The 16,768-nt window shown below is 39.2% G+C and overlaps 6 protein-coding genes across 6 annotated transcripts; 3 read left to right on the top strand and 3 right to left on the bottom strand.

Moving 5' to 3' along the window:
- Positions 1-4,416: 4,416 nt before the first annotated feature.
- On the top strand, positions 4,417-5,819 carry F4813DRAFT_102836 (uncharacterized protein). Its single transcript, XM_049238406.1, has 4 exons — positions 4,417-4,879; positions 4,938-5,190; positions 5,259-5,359; positions 5,413-5,819. The coding sequence occupies exons 1-4, from the start codon at positions 4,603-4,605 to the stop codon at positions 5,637-5,639; spliced, it is 858 nt and encodes a 285-aa protein (XP_049104190.1). The 5' UTR covers positions 4,417-4,602; the 3' UTR covers positions 5,640-5,819.
- F4813DRAFT_102839 (MFS general substrate transporter) lies at positions 5,820-7,946 on the bottom strand. The gene is made up of 3 exons (XM_049238407.1): positions 7,589-7,946; positions 7,248-7,521; positions 5,820-7,188 (listed from the first exon to the last, which is right to left on the bottom strand). The coding sequence occupies exons 1-3, from the start codon at positions 7,734-7,736 to the stop codon at positions 6,000-6,002; spliced, it is 1,611 nt and encodes a 536-aa protein (XP_049104191.1). The 5' UTR covers positions 7,737-7,946; the 3' UTR covers positions 5,820-5,999.
- Positions 7,947-8,124: 178 nt separating this feature from the next.
- F4813DRAFT_343909 (3,4-dihydroxy-2-butanone 4-phosphate synthase) lies at positions 8,125-9,624 on the bottom strand. Its single transcript, XM_049241588.1, has 2 exons — positions 9,160-9,624; positions 8,125-9,071 (listed from the first exon to the last, which is right to left on the bottom strand). Exons 1-2 carry the CDS (start codon positions 9,221-9,223, stop codon positions 8,437-8,439), a joined length of 699 nt encoding a protein of 232 aa, XP_049104192.1. The 5' UTR covers positions 9,224-9,624; the 3' UTR covers positions 8,125-8,436.
- F4813DRAFT_378544 (ubiquinone biosynthesis O-methyltransferase) lies at positions 9,323-10,949 on the top strand (the record flags this gene model as incomplete). The annotated part of the gene is made up of 2 exons (XM_049245349.1): positions 9,323-9,351; positions 10,115-10,949. 2 exons carry the CDS (start codon positions 9,323-9,325, stop codon positions 10,947-10,949), a joined length of 864 nt encoding a protein of 287 aa, XP_049104193.1.
- Positions 10,950-11,419: 470 nt separating this feature from the next.
- F4813DRAFT_102887 (amino acid permease/ SLC12A domain-containing protein) lies at positions 11,420-13,836 on the top strand. The gene is made up of 2 exons (XM_049238409.1): positions 11,420-11,963; positions 12,014-13,836. Exons 1-2 carry the CDS (start codon positions 11,814-11,816, stop codon positions 13,484-13,486), a joined length of 1,623 nt encoding a protein of 540 aa, XP_049104194.1. The 5' UTR covers positions 11,420-11,813; the 3' UTR covers positions 13,487-13,836.
- Positions 13,837-15,587: 1,751 nt separating this feature from the next.
- On the bottom strand, positions 15,588-16,726 carry F4813DRAFT_102879 (trimeric LpxA-like protein). Its single transcript, XM_049238408.1, has 2 exons — positions 16,128-16,726; positions 15,588-16,065 (listed from the first exon to the last, which is right to left on the bottom strand). Exons 1-2 carry the CDS (start codon positions 16,524-16,526, stop codon positions 15,877-15,879), a joined length of 588 nt encoding a protein of 195 aa, XP_049104195.1. The 5' UTR covers positions 16,527-16,726; the 3' UTR covers positions 15,588-15,876.
- Between the last annotated feature and the right edge of the window lie 42 nt (positions 16,727-16,768).

Genomic DNA, 16,768 nt, shown 5'->3' on the forward strand with positions numbered 1-16,768 from the left:
ATAATTGGTATAAGGTATTAAAGATTTAAATAATATCTAAAACTAATTATTTGTGATAATTTAGCGAATGTATCAATTAATTATTATATTATTAAGAAATTAAATAACTAGCTATTTAAATAGTTATATGTCTTAATTATTAATATTATGTATTAAATATCGAATAATAAAATATTTACAATCCAAAATAATAAAAAATGCAATTTTTTAACAATATTAATTATTTACTAGTATTTTATCGTTTAAAACTTATTAAATCCTTAATTAAAACGTTTAGAAGCTTTTAAGCAAAAGAAAGGCTTAAAAATTAAACTACCGCTACTACCATTACCAATACTATTACCATTATTATTAACTAAATCGGTTACAGTATCACAAATAGATAAGAGATTATAAAAAAAAGGAAAAGTAATATATTTTACATACTTCTTATAAATAACCTTAAAATCAATATTATTGATAGCGGTAAAGGAAGGTATTATAAAAGTTATATATAATATATATCAAGAATTAAATAATAAAGTTTACCTTAAGATAATATAATATTATAATAAAATAAAACAATCTTGTTGATCAAATAAAAATCAATTAAATAATATTAAAATGAATTAAGATAAATTGCAAGAAATTAAGATTTATTTAATACGAAATAAGGAAACGAAGGTTTATAAAAAAGGAAAGAAAAAGCGAAAAAAAAAACAATTCATATAAATCGTAAATATTATAATAATTACCCCATATTAAAATTTATAAGTATATATAAGTATATACACCATCTTTTAACAAATTTTTTAACCAATTAAATCTTTTCAATTAATAACAATAAGGTTTTAAGATATAATATAAAAAAACTATCAGCCATATTATTTTATAAGTATTTTATTCTTTCTCTTATAATATTATTTAATATATTAACGTTTTAATTAAGTTAATATCTATCTTTATATTAATTTATTTTTATTATATCCTATTATATTACCATTACTAATTTAATATACTACCGGTAGTATTTTTTTTATTTATTTTTTAAAATGTTTAATATTTTTTTTATAAAAGTTAAAATAAATGTCAAGTAGTAAAAGATATATAATTTAATTTATTTGTTTTAATATTTAATTTATATTAGTAAGTTATTTGATTAAGAAGATTATATTAATTTCAATTTTTAGCGTATAATTATTATTGATAGGATTATATTTTCGAGCGATAAACTTAATGATTTATTATGTATCTAGTTGTTGTTATTAAAAATTAATAAGAAAAAATAGGAATAAAATCTATTCTTTAAACTTATCCATATTTTTTAGTTATATAAAAAAAAAAAGTAGTTATATGTTGAATAAATCATAATTTTATAAAAGTTAATAATATTAAATATTTTTAATTAAATAACAAAATATAAGTTAATAATAGCCTGGATATTTAATTATTAAGTTATAAAAGGTTTTAGTATAAAAATAAAAAAGATCTTAAAAAATTGCTTTAAAGTAATGGTTTTTTTAGTATTTATTAATTTATTAAATTTGGAAAAAACGAAGGAAGCTATAGGTAATTTATGTTATTATCTTTTTGCTATTTATATATTTAAATAAAAATAGATTTATATATTTGATATAATTAAAAATGGAATAAATTAATAAATTAATTATATTAGTAAGTAGTTAGAAATAGTTATAAAAGATTAAGATTAAACTTTTATACCTAAAAAATTAGTTTTGTTTAGAATAATAGATTAGAATAATAAATAAATATGTGGATATTAGTATAGGTTTACGTTATATTTAATTATAAAAAAATCGAAAATTTTATTAAATACGATAAAATATGGTATAAATCTGTATATTTTATTTAAAAAATATATATAATTTTTTTTTGTGTATTTAGGTATTAAAATAATTAATAAATTGATTAAGGAATTAGTACTGCCGGTATTTTTATAACCTTTAAAAAATATAAGCCTTATACTTAAACATAAATTATAATAAAAAATATTTATTATTAGGATTAAGTTGAAAATATTAAAGAAATAGTAGATTAAAATTTTGAATATATTGAAAATCCTAAAGTAATTAGTTAAACCGATTATTAGTGATAGTAATATGTTGATTAAAGAATTTTTGGATATAATAAATTTAAATAAACATTATTTATATAATTTTAAATTATATAAAGTTAATTAGTATAAATATAAGAAGTTTATTCTGTATATATAAGTTATTAATATATATGAGATTGTTGTTATTTAATTATAGCTTAATTTTTTAATAAAATAGTTAAATTAGAATAAATTTAAAAAATAACTTGAGTAAATTAGGTTAAAGTTTAAAAAAGTTATTAATTAGGTTAAAAGTTGTATTAAATAAATTAAAGCCAAGGTTAAAAAACAAACTAAGATTGTTAAGTTAAAAAATAAAAATATAAGTAATTCTGATAATTAAATCAATTTATTATTATTAAAAATATATTAATTAGTAATTTATGTGTTGAATTGGAATACTTTTTTATTAAAATTACTTTACTATTACTAATATTATTAATTTTAAAAAATATTAAATTGGTATGGTGTTATATTGTCAAAAATAAAGGTATTATTATATAATCTTAAGTTATAGATTATATAAAAATCTAATATTTATTATATTTTTCTGATTAAATAGTTACAATCATTACCATTTAATTATATATTTAATATAAATATATTTATTATTTTCTTATATTTATAGCTTATAGTTTTATCTTATGTATTTATTTTATATATCTTATTTAATCAATAAATCCTTATAGTTTTTCTAGAATATAATACTATTATTAACTATTTAAAGCTTTTTACAAAGATTTAGACGTTAAAATAATATGTTATATTCTGCAGGAAATATCAATTTTTGTTTAATATTGGGAAGGCTGTACTATAAGGCTATACCACAAGGCTGTACCATAAGGCTGATGATTAAAAGCCTCAATAGCCCCAATAGCCCAAGCAATGCGAAATTTTTTTTCAAGGCCTAGGATTCGATCCCCATTCGTGTTGTTTTATTTCTTTTTTTTCAGGTCCCAACCCTTATTTCGTGGGTTAAATTTGATCTCGTAGCCTCGATAAAATTCGAAAGGAGGTTATAAATTGGTACTGGTGTATTAAGTGACTTTAATCTTGATTATGTAATTATATTCTTAATATAAATACCATTTATAATCGTACATACTTATTTTACATAATATCATCCACTTTTAATACAAGTCATTCTTTTTCATCAATTTTATCATTTAAAAATCCTTGATATCAAGTTTAATAAGGCTTGATCCAAGGTTAAGACGTTTAAGTCTTGTTTATTATTACGTTAAATAACTTATTAACAACAATGATAGTTTTTCGTAATTTAAATCTTATCGGTTTATAATATTTTAAACTATTATTTAACGGTTTAATGGTAATAAATAACGGTTTAAACCTTACGTTTACGTTTTAAATCGTTTAATAAAAAAGGTTTTTAATAAATTATTTAATAAAAAAAGCTTAACTGTTATAACGTTGATTAAATAATATATAAGTTAAAAATAATATTAAATAAAACTAAAAATAATTTAAAAAAAATCATATAACAATTTTTTTTCGAAACATAAATAAATTTAACGAATTTTTATTTTTATTAAAGAATTAAAAACCGTGAACAATTTGATCGAAGCTTAAAAATAGCGGTTTTAACCTAATAAACCTTAATAATTTAATTTTTTAAATATTTTATAATTTTTTTAATTTTATTATAAAATAAATTACAATTATAATAAAGTATATAAACGCGTTAACGTTATTTAATAATTAATTAAATAATATGTATACTTTTTAATTAAATTATATTATTAATATTATTAATATAAAAAACAAAATAAATATATAGGAATAACATTAACATAAAAAAATAACCATATTAAATAAACCCCTTTTTAAGTATGTACCTTTGGGATATCTATAATAAATTAGTACCAAAATAATATGGTGTTTTGTCTAGCTCGCCCCACGGGTACCTGACAGGGCAATTTTACTTTTGCTTGTAACCATAGTATGGTTAGTTAACAGGTTTTGTGGAGCTCAAGGAGACGATCTACCCTTCCCTTCAGCACGAGAGCCTCAGCCCTCAGAGCTTGGTTTCAACTAGCCAAGAAAGAACGGATACGCGTGCCTTATCTGGTTTAGTACCTAATAAGAAGGGGTTGTTAATAAACCCAACCCGCTAGGATAGAGTGCGACATCTTAGCAAAAGCTCACACAAAGGGTGGCGTTTCGTTTGAACGGTTTCGCATTTGCCCTCTAAAGGCTCATTTCACTTATATCTTATCTATATCCCAGTATCATTGCCGCAGGTGAGCACGTTCCGACAAGGTAGAAGGTCGTCAGGAAAATACAAACTCAGAACGGATTCTTCCCTCTGTAGAACTACGCATTTTCTTATTTTAACTTCAATTCTCAGTAACTGCAGGGCAGTATATTCTAGATAGTGATAAGGCCGGTCCTCTTGTTCCCATAATATTTTGTAATAATCGTCATTCTTTTCATTCTTTTCGTTCTCGTTTCGTTCGTTTCCTTCTCCGTTAAATCAGTTTGCGATAATGCATACTCCATCGCTACCCCCGATATATGAAGTACTAGAAGACGACTTTGAGAAGGGCGAGTTAGTCTATTTCTTACCGAAGAGACAGCAGCCCAGATTTAGAAGGCGGCGACAGTGTGTGCGAGATGATACTAGTCAAGGAGTCCTCTCCATAATTCTGATCGCTCTTGGGATGTTCTTGCTGGGCATAATCTTCGCATTAGCTATCATCGAATTTAGATCCCAACATCCTGCGAACGGTAGCTACGAAACCGGGTTCCAAGAGGAGAAGCTATGTAAGCTGCCTAAAAATACGATGCACCTAGAGCCATTATCTGATATCTCGCCAATTAGTACCACCTAGTTCTATTGAGCTTGAGCAAGTCCAGTTCAAGCTACCCGTAGACTTTGCACCAAACGGAGATGAGTTCCTCGTCGCTCAGCCAGGCGATATATCTTACATCGGTACAGCTGCAGATGTAGATGCTGCTTGGAAGAAACTCCTATGGGGAAGATACTTCTCGATTTCTGAGACCGAGGCGAAGGAATTATGGGGAGATGAATACTCAGAGTATTGGGACCACCACAGGAGCGGCTACACGGCAGGGTGAGTTGTTCGCCCCATTTCTGTATACAGACACTTCGAATTCTATATGCTAACTATAAATAAATCAGGTTCGACATGTTCCATCAGCTGCATTGCCTGAACCAAATCAGGCAAGCCTTACACCGCGACGTCTATCCGGAAACCCCCCTTCATGGATCCGTTTACACCGGTTTGTGGTTCTTTCACACCCCCTCACGAGTTCCTCACCGCTAACTCTACAAGACCACTGTTTGGATCAACTGCGCCAGTCGATAATGTGTTGGGGCAGTACAGCTGTCGTCCCGTTAAAGTATTTCAATGGGTACGGCAGTGAATATGTGAAGACGGATGCAATTCATACGTGTCGAAAGTTTGAGCCAATCCGAGATTTCGTTTCCGAGAGATTTAATGGGAGCCTCTTCGTCCCGCGGCCTAGTGGATGGATTGATACATTGGATAATGCCATTTAAGCGAATAGACACCTCATGCCGAGTTGTTTGTAAACCAACCTTGCTATTATTAGAATACCCATAGAAAAGTCGACTATACGGGAGATAGATCTCCAAGCAAACTTCATATCTCCTAGCACAGATAGTTATATACCCCCTCTTTGAATTATTAGATTGCCATTTCTGAATTTTAAATTTTCTAAGACTCTATCCTAGAGGGAAGTTGAGTGGGCGCTAAAACATAGAACATAACTGATTGTAGTTATAAGAGTACTGTTCTACAGAATCTTCTGTTTGAAGCCTACTAGCAGGCTGCTCAACATAAATAGCAACAGAGACGGTTTCTGAGCTAGACTATTCTCTCTTTCGAAAGGGTCAACACTAGATCTCCGCTCGGCGTGGACTTCTACTTCGAATTCTCTGATTACTACTATCAGGAACATGAAGAGTAGCCGTCTCGGGTTCTGACTTCTCAGAGCGTGTCTCTTCGCTTCCGCTATCCGTGTCAGCGAGACTCTCCAACTCCATCTCCTCGTCGGGGACCCGTCTTGGACCATGCTGATTGGACAGGTCGACCGGCTTTTCATGCGTGTGAAGTTTCATATTCACAAACATTGCATATAAGCCGAAGTCGTATGATAACCGACAGCTACCTGCTACAATGAATGCAATCCAAAATCGGTCGCTCGAAGCTAACATTCCGGTGACTGTGGGTCCTGCTGTAGCGGCTAGAGTCCTAACGGTGGACGTGATACCCATAACTGCCGTTCGTTCCTCGGGCTTCACCACCGCTGCTATGAAGGCTGCCCGTGGTGCTTGGTCCATATTATTCAATCCTGCACGGATGAGCAAAAGCCCTGCCGTCATCCAGAGATAAGGTGGGAAAGGGAAGAATAACACAGCGGCCGAGGACGGGGTGTGAGTAAACACCATTGTGTTAATTAATCCGATTTTTCGAGCTAGAGGACCCGCAAAGGACGCTGAGATCGCTCCCATAAAGTAACTAAACGAGGTAATGTCGCCAAGGGTTGACTTGGCTGGATGAAACTTTTCGTCCATGTAATAGTTAGTTAGAGAGTACGGCACCATTCCGTCTGCAAGAGAGTCGACAGCCAACAAGAACCAGAGTTTATACATCACCGATCGGGTTGGCGGTGATATTTGGGCTAGTTGATCCGATAGCCACCTAAAGACCCGAATGATCCAATTTCGAGATGCTTGAGGGGTAGGAGTCACCTCCGAAGACTCTTCAAAATGCCCCGCATCTACGTCAGTGTCGTCTGTGCTATCATCTTGTGTGAGCTCTGTATAAGCTTCTTTCTCTGGTTGCAGTTCACAGGCGTCTGTTAGAAATAGGACCAATACAAGGTTAACAATACCCATTACGGCATATATCCAAAAGAGGGCATGGTATGAGTCAACCTCAGTCCAATTATCCTTACTCTGCAAGTAGCGGAGGACTCTTCCTGATAATTCACTTCCCAATGATGAGCCAAATAGTGCCGTAGTGACATGCCACGACAATACATCTGCTCTTATCGAGGGGGTAGTAAGCTGTGAGATTATAGACCTAGATAATTGTTAGAAATCATTAATTCTATAACATTCTTGAAAGATAATTCGACTAACTCTTCGATGCTTCGAAATGGTCCGAAGTCCCCACCGGTAATACTAATAACACCGACAATTGCAGCAAGGAGCAAAATCCAGAAATTTTCAAAGACGGCAAAGATGAGACCGCTCAGTATCATCAGTATAGAGCCACCGAGTAAGACATTTCGTCTCCCGACACGGTCTGCGACGAGTGTAAGAAAGGTTCCGAGGATGACATCTCCCACCAGCGTAAATGTCATGAACAGGCCAATTTGATGATCCGATATCCCCAAGGCGGAGAAGAAGATCGCTACAAATCTTATTAAACAACCGGACTATTACACTTTTCGCGGGGTTAACTAGAAAAATGTAGGTACCTAAAATCAGCGCATTGGTCCCGTACGCAAACATCCGGCACGTCCGCGCCAAGATAATGAGATAGGCATTCCGACCGGTCTCGTGGATCGCGGCGATTCCGAACACATGGTAAAACCATTTGAAGGGCTTTACGATTCTTCCAAACATCTAGGTTAGTAAACTTAGGTAGTTATCCAATAACTAGCAGCATATAAAAACCACCAATAAATCCGATACAATGTGCATGCAAGAAATAGTATTGGTTTATGTTTCACGAGATAGATTACATTAGGTTAAGGTATTGTACCTTGTAAGCAAGCAAAAAAGAAAGTCGGTGCCTAGCCTTAGCCGGCACCGGCTGGGCACCGTCACGGGAGAGATAGCCGACGTCGGCATTGCACCATTTGTCCCCGGATACGTTACATTTTCAAAGGGAATAATACGGGCCCCGATAGGTGACTTGGATTTTATACCTGCATACTCTTATTATAATTGAATGGCCAGTGAAAATAAAGCTGTTTATCTTGCTATGGATTACACCAGACCATATCATATATGTGTAAGAGTTATCCTGAAATTAATACATCTCGGGATATTTTATTTCAGCTTGGATATCAGATCCATGTAAACTAGATATAATACAATGTAGTATTCAGAGTTATGACTTTGATACTGCCAACGTTTTTTCTATAAGCCCCGTATGATCCAAGTAAAGTATCTCCGTCTGCTTCACCAAGTACATAAGTGTTTTTGTCTCTCCAACGAACACTTGCGCATCCCCAACTACTTCGGGTAGTCATATTAGAGATGCTCTCCTGTCCATCTATATCCAAAATCTTTTTTTTCATGTTTATACCTCGGCAAGGAACTATGAGCTCCCATTGGCGCCAAGTTTACCTTCGGTCTTTTCTATGTGGTCGACTAGATCCTCGATTGTGCAGACCTTGAGTCCCCATCTCCTCGCGAATGCGATACATCCCTCACCCCTCATCATTCCCGGGCCTTCTCGCACGGCCCTCCCGGCGACCTCGTCCCCGTCTTCGACTATCTCGCAGATCGCCGCCACCTCCGGCTTACCCGCCAGTCTACAAAAGTCCACTCCAGCTTCGGTATGGCCTCTCCGAGCTCTGACACCACCTGGACGTGCGCGCAGGGGGAACACGTGGCCTGGGCGCCGAAAGCTGACAGCGGTAGATTTGGGATCTGCGAGGTGTCGGACTGTTAGGGCGCGGTCATGGGCGCTGATGCCGGTAGTAACGGAGGGGTCGGCGGCATCGATAGAAATTGTGTAGGCGGTTCCGCGAGGGTCTTCGCTATTTTCTACCATCTGCGGTAGTTTTAGGGATTCCGTAAGGGCGTGTGTGATAGGCGCGCAGATTAAGCCGGACGTATGTCGAACCATGAAAGCCATTTGCTCGGTTGTTATGCTATCGGCAGCTATGATCAAGTCACCTTCATTCTCGCGACTCGGGTCGTCCATAACGACTATAAATTCGCCATTTCCTAGACCAATAGGTCAGTGTTAGTCGACTGCGACATAAATTGATCTCGGGGGAAATCCTCTTGGATACCTAGGACTAAGGACACGTACGAAATGCGGCAATTGTTTCGGGTATGCCGTCGAACTTATTGTGATTGATGAGTGCAGATGGCATGATAGGCGAGTTTTTATAAGATACCCTAATGTTACTACTTCCCAAGGCTTTCTAGAGTAGGTATCGCAAATCGGGAATAAATTGGAGGACTGCGTCACAATGTACGATCGAACGGTGGCGTATAAGTGGTAAGATGTTGTCTGTTCAGAGTAAAGTCGCTTTTTAGGAACAAAGGCCAATAAAGTCTCGATGTATGAGAGGTAATTTACACAGTGAAGGAACTGGAAAGTTGAAGTATGAGTAAGAAATAACTGAGTACAAATCACGGCAGGCAATTACTCATCCCGGGATTTTCAGACCGGACAATGAGGAAGCAACTTGCAAATGCTGACTGATGACCCATTTGTCTCATCTAAGCTAAGACTTCGCCGAGGGAACTTCTAAAGGGACTTTCTTCAGCGGGGTCGGATTTCAACTATGAGGGGCTTGCGCATTAAAGATATATGGGGCGCAAGTTAATCCGCCATCCCCTTAGGGTCCGAAATTACATCACATTAGACACTATCGCGCATTTTTACTGGCCAATTCCAAATTCTACCCTTTCATGTACCACCCGATCGGATTTTCCACTAGGCTGAGCCGGCGCATGCCGTTAAAGGGTAACTCACATGCATGGCCATGGCTCTTCAGCTCACTGGGCAAAGCTCGTTACCTAATTTGGAACTTTTCAATCTTCATGCCATCAATCTTTCCCGTCTTCTACTCTTGCACGACAACAGCATCTGTCACAGCTAAACAGAGAAATTCTAAAATTACATGAAGCTAAAGCTGCTATCGAAGACGGTAAATCATGCCACCCCGTATAAAACCCGCTCTTGTCCGACAACTCCGATATTCTCCAGTCAGTCCGCGTCCCGTTCGATGCATAATAATATTATCTCCAAGCCGGAGCTTCTCGGTCACGAAAGCCTCGGCATCGGCTTCTCACTCACCCCCGAATTCTACCTCCGCTGATACCACGTTCACAACCGTTTCGCCCGATGAGGTCTCCCACTTCAACGCCCTCGCATCCTCGTGGTGGGATCCCCACGGACCGTCCCGCATCCTCCACTTGATGAACCCTCTGCGCCACGACTTCATTTGCTCATGTCGCTCTTCAGCCCTCGATGATCCACCCCCACCTTTCGATAACCTAAAATACTTGGATATAGGCTGTGGAGGAGGTATATTCGCCGAATCTGCTGCCCGATTACCTACGACCGCGTCCGTAACGGCCATAGACCCTAGCCCTGAGGTGCTATCTATTGCTAAAGCACATGCTAAGCGGGATCCTGCCTTGCAATCTAAGTTAACTTACATAAATACGCCTATCGAAAATCTGCCGGTTCCAGGTACGCCTCAGGACGGTTACGATATCGTGTCTATCTTTGAAGTTATAGAACATGTGTCGAACCCAGCCGACTTCCTTGATCGGTGTGCTCCCTTCGTCAAACCGGGAGGATGGTTGGTTCTTAGCACTATCGCAAGGACATGGCTTAGCTGGGTGACGACCAATCTCGTGGCGGAAGACTTGCTTCGTATAGTACCGAAAGGTACCCACGACTGGCAAAAGTACATCAATGAAGAAGAACTAAAAACCCACTTTCTCCAGAACAGGACAGAATGGACTGAGCCTAGATGTATGGGCGTAGTTTACGTTCCTGGTCTTGGTTGGAAGGAGGTGACTGGTAGTGAAAAGATTGGCAACTACTTTTTTGCCGTGAGAAAGGTCACCAAGGTGGTATAATTACTCCGGTGTTGGCTCAATCGTTACGTGAGCTTGAGACTATGGTGCTGCCTCCTATTCATACACCTACGTCTGATACACCTACGTCTGATAGCCAAAATTATGGTTATATGAACTCTACGATGGATTACTCTTATTCTTTTTGATTAAGAGTTTCGATCATGGGATGACCCCTTCCGGACCTATATCGATCACACCATTCCTCTCCAAATTACCACCATGCTGATGCGGGCTCCTCATTATCATCTTCCAATACGGCTGCTATTCGGCTCATTTGGGTTGTTACCTGCTCTTTCAAAGGAAACAGTAGTTTCATAATATTGCCAACGGGCCTAGTCCAACCAAATTCGAACTAATAACTCGTAAAAGTGCGTACAGTAGCAACCAAATATCTAGATACACCTGTACAACCCGTCTCACACATTTACTGATCGACGAATAAGTATTTCTCAAGGCTTACTACGTCCTTATCGAGGCTTGTCTGGTTATGGACCACTTGCGTGATAAGACCTACTCATGTTGGATGTCGTAATCCCGAATGTAACGCTATCTGCCAATAATAGGGAGGGATACTATAGATACCACCCGGAACAAAGCATCTACCCTACCTAAGCAGTTAAGAGAATCTCGAAGTAGTTGGCGTGTCTGTTTTAATGATTAAGGGTAGGCTTAAGTATGGATTTGGCTATACCGAATGCTCATCCCTTGTCGACGGTTATAGTGGATCTTCGAATGATACGTTATGGCAAAATGGACACGTCCAGAAATATTCCTCCATTTATTCTTCTAGTTTGAGCCTCATCTTGTTCTTGACTAATCGTCTAGAAAGGCTTGTAACACCCAAGTACCGCTCTGTCTACAACAATGGGGACATCTTCAACGTCAGGAGCCAACGACGAAAAGTCGACAACTTCCCCTGACGAAGTTGCATTGGGGAGAGGAGAAACTGTTCTCGCGAGTAACGGGAATATCATCGACGATGGCTTACAGCGCGGTCTGAAAAATCGCCACCTAGTCAGTAACTATCGCAATTCTATCGTGCGTAAATACTCAAAAGAATATAGCAAATGATCGCCTTCGGTGGCGTAGTAGGAGCTAGTATATGGTACGGGTCCGGCTCAGCGATCTCCTACAGCGGACCCGTCGGCGCTTTGGTATGCTTTCTCATCATCGGTATTGACGTCTTCTTCGTCATGCAGAGCCTAGGCGAGATGGCGACGCTCTTCCCCATCCAAGGCGCTTTCATTGAGCTCGCTGGCCGATTTGTCGACCCGGCACTAGCGTTCGCGCTTGGGGTTAATTATTGGTATGCCTGGGTGACAAATATCGCCAATGACTATAACAATATCTCGCTCATTATGGGGCTTTGGACCGATGCGGTACCGCCGTACGCTTGGATACTGATCTTTTGGGTTGGTTTTCAGTGTACCTCGCTCCTGGGCATTGTTGTTTACGGCGAGATGGAGTTCTGGCTCGCATGTTGGAAGCTTATCTGCGTCGTCGGTGGTTTCCTCGTCGCTATTCTTGTCAACACGGGAGCTATCGGTGGCGAGTACATTGGATTCAGATATTGGAGGGACCCCGGGGCGATCGCAAACGGGATCAACGGTTTCGGAAAGACTTTTGTCTTAGCCGCAGTTTATTACAGCGGCACTGAGATGCTGGCTCTGACCGCTGCCGAGAGCCGCAATCCGAAGAGGGACTTGCCTAAGGCGATCCGACAGACTTTTTGGCGCATATTAATCATTTTCCTGGGTTTGATCTTCTTTGCAGGAATCATCGTGCCGTACAATGATAGTTCGCTTTTAACGGCGACTAGCAAGTCCGCACAGTCCCCTTGGACGGTTGCTCTCGTGCATGCCGGTTGGGCGGGCGGCGGGAATCTAGTAAATGTCGTTATGATTACCGCGCAGCTATCTTCTGTCAATAGCGCCATCTATGTCGCCTCACGGAGCCTTGTAGCGCTTGCGGTCAACGGTCGTGCACCCGCCTTCTTCGCCCGGACGACAGCTAATGGGGTACCGGCTAACGCTATCATCTTCTCAAACGTGCTCGGTCTCCTGGCCTTGCTGAACATCGCTGCTACTCCTGGAAAAGTGTTCAGTTATCTAATTAGTATTTCTGGAGCTGCCACTTTCATCGCGTGGGCCTTCATAGGCGTCACGCACCTAAGACTACGCCAGGCCTGGGTGTTACAAGGCCACAGCATCGACGAGCTACCTTATCGGGCTTTCCTATATCCGTATGGTGCTTGGTTCGTTGTCCTACTGAATCTGTTTCTTGTTTTCATCTCCGGGTACGAGGTCTTCGTCGGGGGCTTCGCAGCGGTAGATTTCGTCTTCTCGTACGTCGTGATCGCGATATTCACGGTTTTGTACTTCGGTTGGAAGTTAGTGAAGAAGACCAAGATCATTCGATTAGCTGAGGCGGATCTCGTGAGTGGTAGAAGAGACTACTTGGTTCCGGAGGGGGAGAATGTTTTGGAGAAGCCGGGGGTTGCGTGGTATGTTGTGATCAAGAGGTTCATCTTTAGTTAAAGGTCTGAAATCAGTGCGACTAACAGCTGGAAATTGTTGTCTTTATACCGCAACCTAATGAGTGGCTAAATCGATTCATCATATCGCCAATGCAATCAGTGAACAAGAAGATAACCACGAAGTCTATAATGATACCAACTATTATAGACGATGATGACGGTAAGCGCCCGTTACGCTGCAACTTGCTTGACAAAAAAATGCATTCAATATTCTCACGTAGTATCCTCTCAATGTTATTCTATCCCCCCTGGATGGCATAAAGTAGTAACTATCCCTTGGCATGTCTTGGGATATTACTGATACTCATGTCTATTAACAGTCGGACAACATCATCATGTTGCCACTTGATTGCATAGTACAATTGTATCCGGTGCCTTTTATCCATAGATACAGCGTCCGCACATTGTTCAAGCAATTATTCGCGTGGTAGTAGTATGACCCCCTTCGGCAGCATAAGATAATGCTGTTCTTCCCTGATTATCCTTTAATTCAGTATTAGCGCTTCTCTCGAGCAGTAAACGAACCGCAGCATCACAGCCTTCTTCGGCAGCATACAATAGTGACGTCCTACCCGTGATGTCCCTTACTTGAATATTTGCGCCATGTTGTAACAAGACTTGTATGATGCAATAATTGTAAATTAGGATATCATACTTTCTCCTCAGCGTAACAGCATGGAATAGCGGGGTTTTGCCCTTGATGTCTGCTGCTTCAACATCGGCACCTTTCTCGAGTAGTAGGTTTACAATAATGATATGCCTGTTTTACACGACCTCCATTAGTGGTGTGTCAGATAGATATTCTGAGTTGACATTAGCACCGTTATCGAGTAGCAGCTTCGCTACTACATGGTGACCTTCTTGAGCCGCCCACATTAATGGTCATTGGTTATTATTCGTATCTTTCGATATCTAGACTTCCCATGCCTAATAGCTTCCTGGTGGCTACTTCGAGTCTAAGGTATGATGCATGCGTCAGTGCAGAGTAGAACTGTGGACATTCTATATGCAGAAACGCCCAAATCTTGTACCACAGAATTTTGGATTGGTTCGTCATTTGGAAAATGAGCTTGATGGTAATGGGTAGACTAATTTTGTGTTGAATATTCGAGGAAGGGTATGAATATGTTGTTGTCCTTCTTTCGTGATATCGACGTTGTCCTTCATAGCGTTGAAGACGAGATATACTCATAAGTATGTCCGATGGGAAACTTTGGTGATCTCCTGTCTTAAGACTTCCTTTTCATTTATTGACAGATCGACCCCAAGGTCAAGATTTCGGATATTATCCTCGATTAACACGTTGATATCTTGAGAAATTCCGTCTGCCTCATCTTCTCCACTCAAATGAATTGTAGTAGGGATACAGTTCTTTAAGCGTTCCAACCCGCGTCGAATAGTAGAATGCGGTCGGCTAGTTAAAAGGAACTTCAATACCCCCGTGTTACTATTTAGGTAATAATATGTCAATAATTACACTATTCGCGCTGCCCAAGTTGGGGTCGGGATGGAGTTGCTGGAGAGGCTATACGTCACTGTAATAAAGACTCTAATTAGAACTGGATCACTAACCATTGTGATTATTCGTTACCCATATCTAGGGGTAGTTTAGGTGCAATATAACAGGTAGGTACATATACTGGTAATGAATATAAATGATTCGGGTTTGAAAGCACCCAATGCGTTAGGAAATACCGGGCTTCCAGAATAACGGGGTAGGTAGCCGGGCAACAAGTAGAAAAGAGGTTATAGCCTTGGTGTAAGCTCAGCCTCAAAGCTCGTTGGCCATCTCTGAGCAAAACTGGAAAAGCCATAGCCCCATGGATGCCCTCACTGCCTCAAACTATAATGTCTCATAATACGACATGTGTAGAGGATATGCGCTTCGATACGGGCTACTATTGGCTATTGGTTATAGTACGCTACCGAAGCAAGCCTTGGACATTAAGCTGATTGGGCTTGAAATGCTAAATAACAAGGTTTGCTTCTTATTGTGCGGGTATTGGATACATACTCGATTTCAGCCTCACTAATATCCAGTGCACCTAGCTTCAATTATGGATATATATTCAAGCTTTGGTTAGCAACCATTCCATTGCTATCATGTACGCCAGCAGATTAACAGGTACTTCTCGCTTCCATATCGCCCCGGTGGGTTTACTGCTAGAATCTTTACTTACGATATTTAATCTCATGATCTTGATAACTTCCTTAGCCTCCCTCTGAATATACCTTGTCTATAAAACAGGGTCCGACTTTAAATTTACCTATTATGCACGTTTCACCAAAGGTAAAGCAGTCAAATAATCATTGACGATATAAGGTGAATAAACTTAAGAGGGTATCATCGAAGAGGCCGCGTCGAATCATAATTAAAGGTATCTAACAAGATCACTGGAACTTGGCGGGATTGCTGGGTATTAGTCTCCTCAGCACTTCGATCTGACGCGCTTGTGCCTTGTTCTTTAAATCCGTGACGCCACGCTTATCAGTCCGTCTCGTTCCATTCGAGTACACGACTGTAAAGTCTGGCACTATCTCCCAAGGCTGTATAACGCTGTGAGGCGTTAAAGTGCAGTGCTTTTCCACCGTTAACGCTCAACTTACCACAACAATATAAGACGAATATAAGATGAGCTCACCTTCCCTAGCCTCGCTCCCTTGCCTACTCTGCAGCCTACGCCAACCAGACATCCTTCGCCAATCAGTGTGCCGCCGGACTCGAGCACTGCGCCAACTTCGATAGTCACATAGTCGCTGACCATCACGCCGTCGCGTGACTCGCTAGGAGTCGGGTCTGCAGAGGTTGCCCCAATGCTTGTTCGTTCGTGGACGATACATCTCCGACCAATTGTGATTCGGCCATTAGAGGAATCTATCTTTGCTCGAGGATGTATGACCGTCTCCGAACTGATATTGATAGTGTGGTTCCCCGCCAGAAGAGCAGAATCAGCTATTGTGATTGATGAAGAGAAATTGACGGGAGCTTTCGGGCCGGACTGGACACGCGGGAGGATCGACTGGCGTTTAGAGGAGGACATCTTGCCCTCTAATGGGTTGTGTGGGGTAGAACATCAATGTGGAGGTGTTGATGCGCTCAAACTCATGGCAGCGTGGAGATAGGATTTGTTTGAAGATGAGGATTAATGATGGATAATAGCTATGTAGGTAGGTAGGTACCTTAGTAGATAGGCACTTCAAATACTTAAGGTAGGTTAGGTACTTATCAGTGATTATCTACATCCTAGATATGCATAAATTGAATATTGGCATTAAACATGAC

The sequence above is a fragment of the Daldinia decipiens genome, assembly GCF_022478715.1.
Source record: "Daldinia decipiens strain CBS 113046 unplaced genomic scaffold F4813scaffold_2, whole genome shotgun sequence".
Lineage (NCBI taxonomy): Eukaryota > Fungi > Ascomycota > Sordariomycetes > Xylariales > Hypoxylaceae > Daldinia > Daldinia decipiens.

What these genes read in the sequence shown, in the direction of transcription:
- F4813DRAFT_102836 (XM_049238406.1), top strand. Translation starts at nt 4,603, where the DNA reads ATGCATACTCCATCGCTACCCCCGATATATGAAGTACTAGAAGACGAC. An exon ending in AGGAGCGGCTACACGGCAGG is followed by an intron (nt 5,191 to 5,258) that starts GTGAGTTGTTCG and finishes TAAATAAATCAG; the next exon opens with GTTCGACATGTTCCATCAGC. An exon ending in TCATGGATCCGTTTACACCG is followed by an intron (nt 5,360 to 5,412) that starts GTTTGTGGTTCT and finishes TAACTCTACAAG; the next exon opens with ACCACTGTTTGGATCAACTG.
- F4813DRAFT_102839 (XM_049238407.1), bottom strand. Translation starts at nt 7,736, where the DNA reads ATGTTTGGAAGAATCGTAAAGCCCTTCAAATGGTTTTACCATGTGTTC. An exon ending in GACCAATGCGCTGATTTTAG is followed by an intron (nt 7,522 to 7,588) that starts GTACCTACATTT and finishes TAAGATTTGTAG; the next exon opens with CGATCTTCTTCTCCGCCTTG. An exon ending in CCATTTCGAAGCATCGAAGA is followed by an intron (nt 7,189 to 7,247) that starts GTTAGTCGAATT and finishes ACAATTATCTAG; the next exon opens with GTCTATAATCTCACAGCTTA.
- F4813DRAFT_343909 (XM_049241588.1), bottom strand. Translation starts at nt 9,223, where the DNA reads ATGCCATCTGCACTCATCAATCACAATAAGTTCGACGGCATACCCGAA. An exon ending in CGAAACAATTGCCGCATTTC is followed by an intron (nt 9,072 to 9,159) that starts GTACGTGTCCTT and finishes CTATTGGTCTAG; the next exon opens with GAAATGGCGAATTTATAGTC.
- F4813DRAFT_102887 (XM_049238409.1), top strand. Translation starts at nt 11,814, where the DNA reads ATGGGGACATCTTCAACGTCAGGAGCCAACGACGAAAAGTCGACAACT. An exon ending in GTCTGAAAAATCGCCACCTA is followed by an intron (nt 11,964 to 12,013) that starts GTCAGTAACTAT and finishes AAAAGAATATAG; the next exon opens with CAAATGATCGCCTTCGGTGG.
- F4813DRAFT_102879 (XM_049238408.1), bottom strand. Translation starts at nt 16,526, where the DNA reads ATGTCCTCCTCTAAACGCCAGTCGATCCTCCCGCGTGTCCAGTCCGGC. An exon ending in AGGGAGCGAGGCTAGGGAAG is followed by an intron (nt 16,066 to 16,127) that starts GTGAGCTCATCT and finishes ACGGTGGAAAAG; the next exon opens with CACTGCACTTTAACGCCTCA.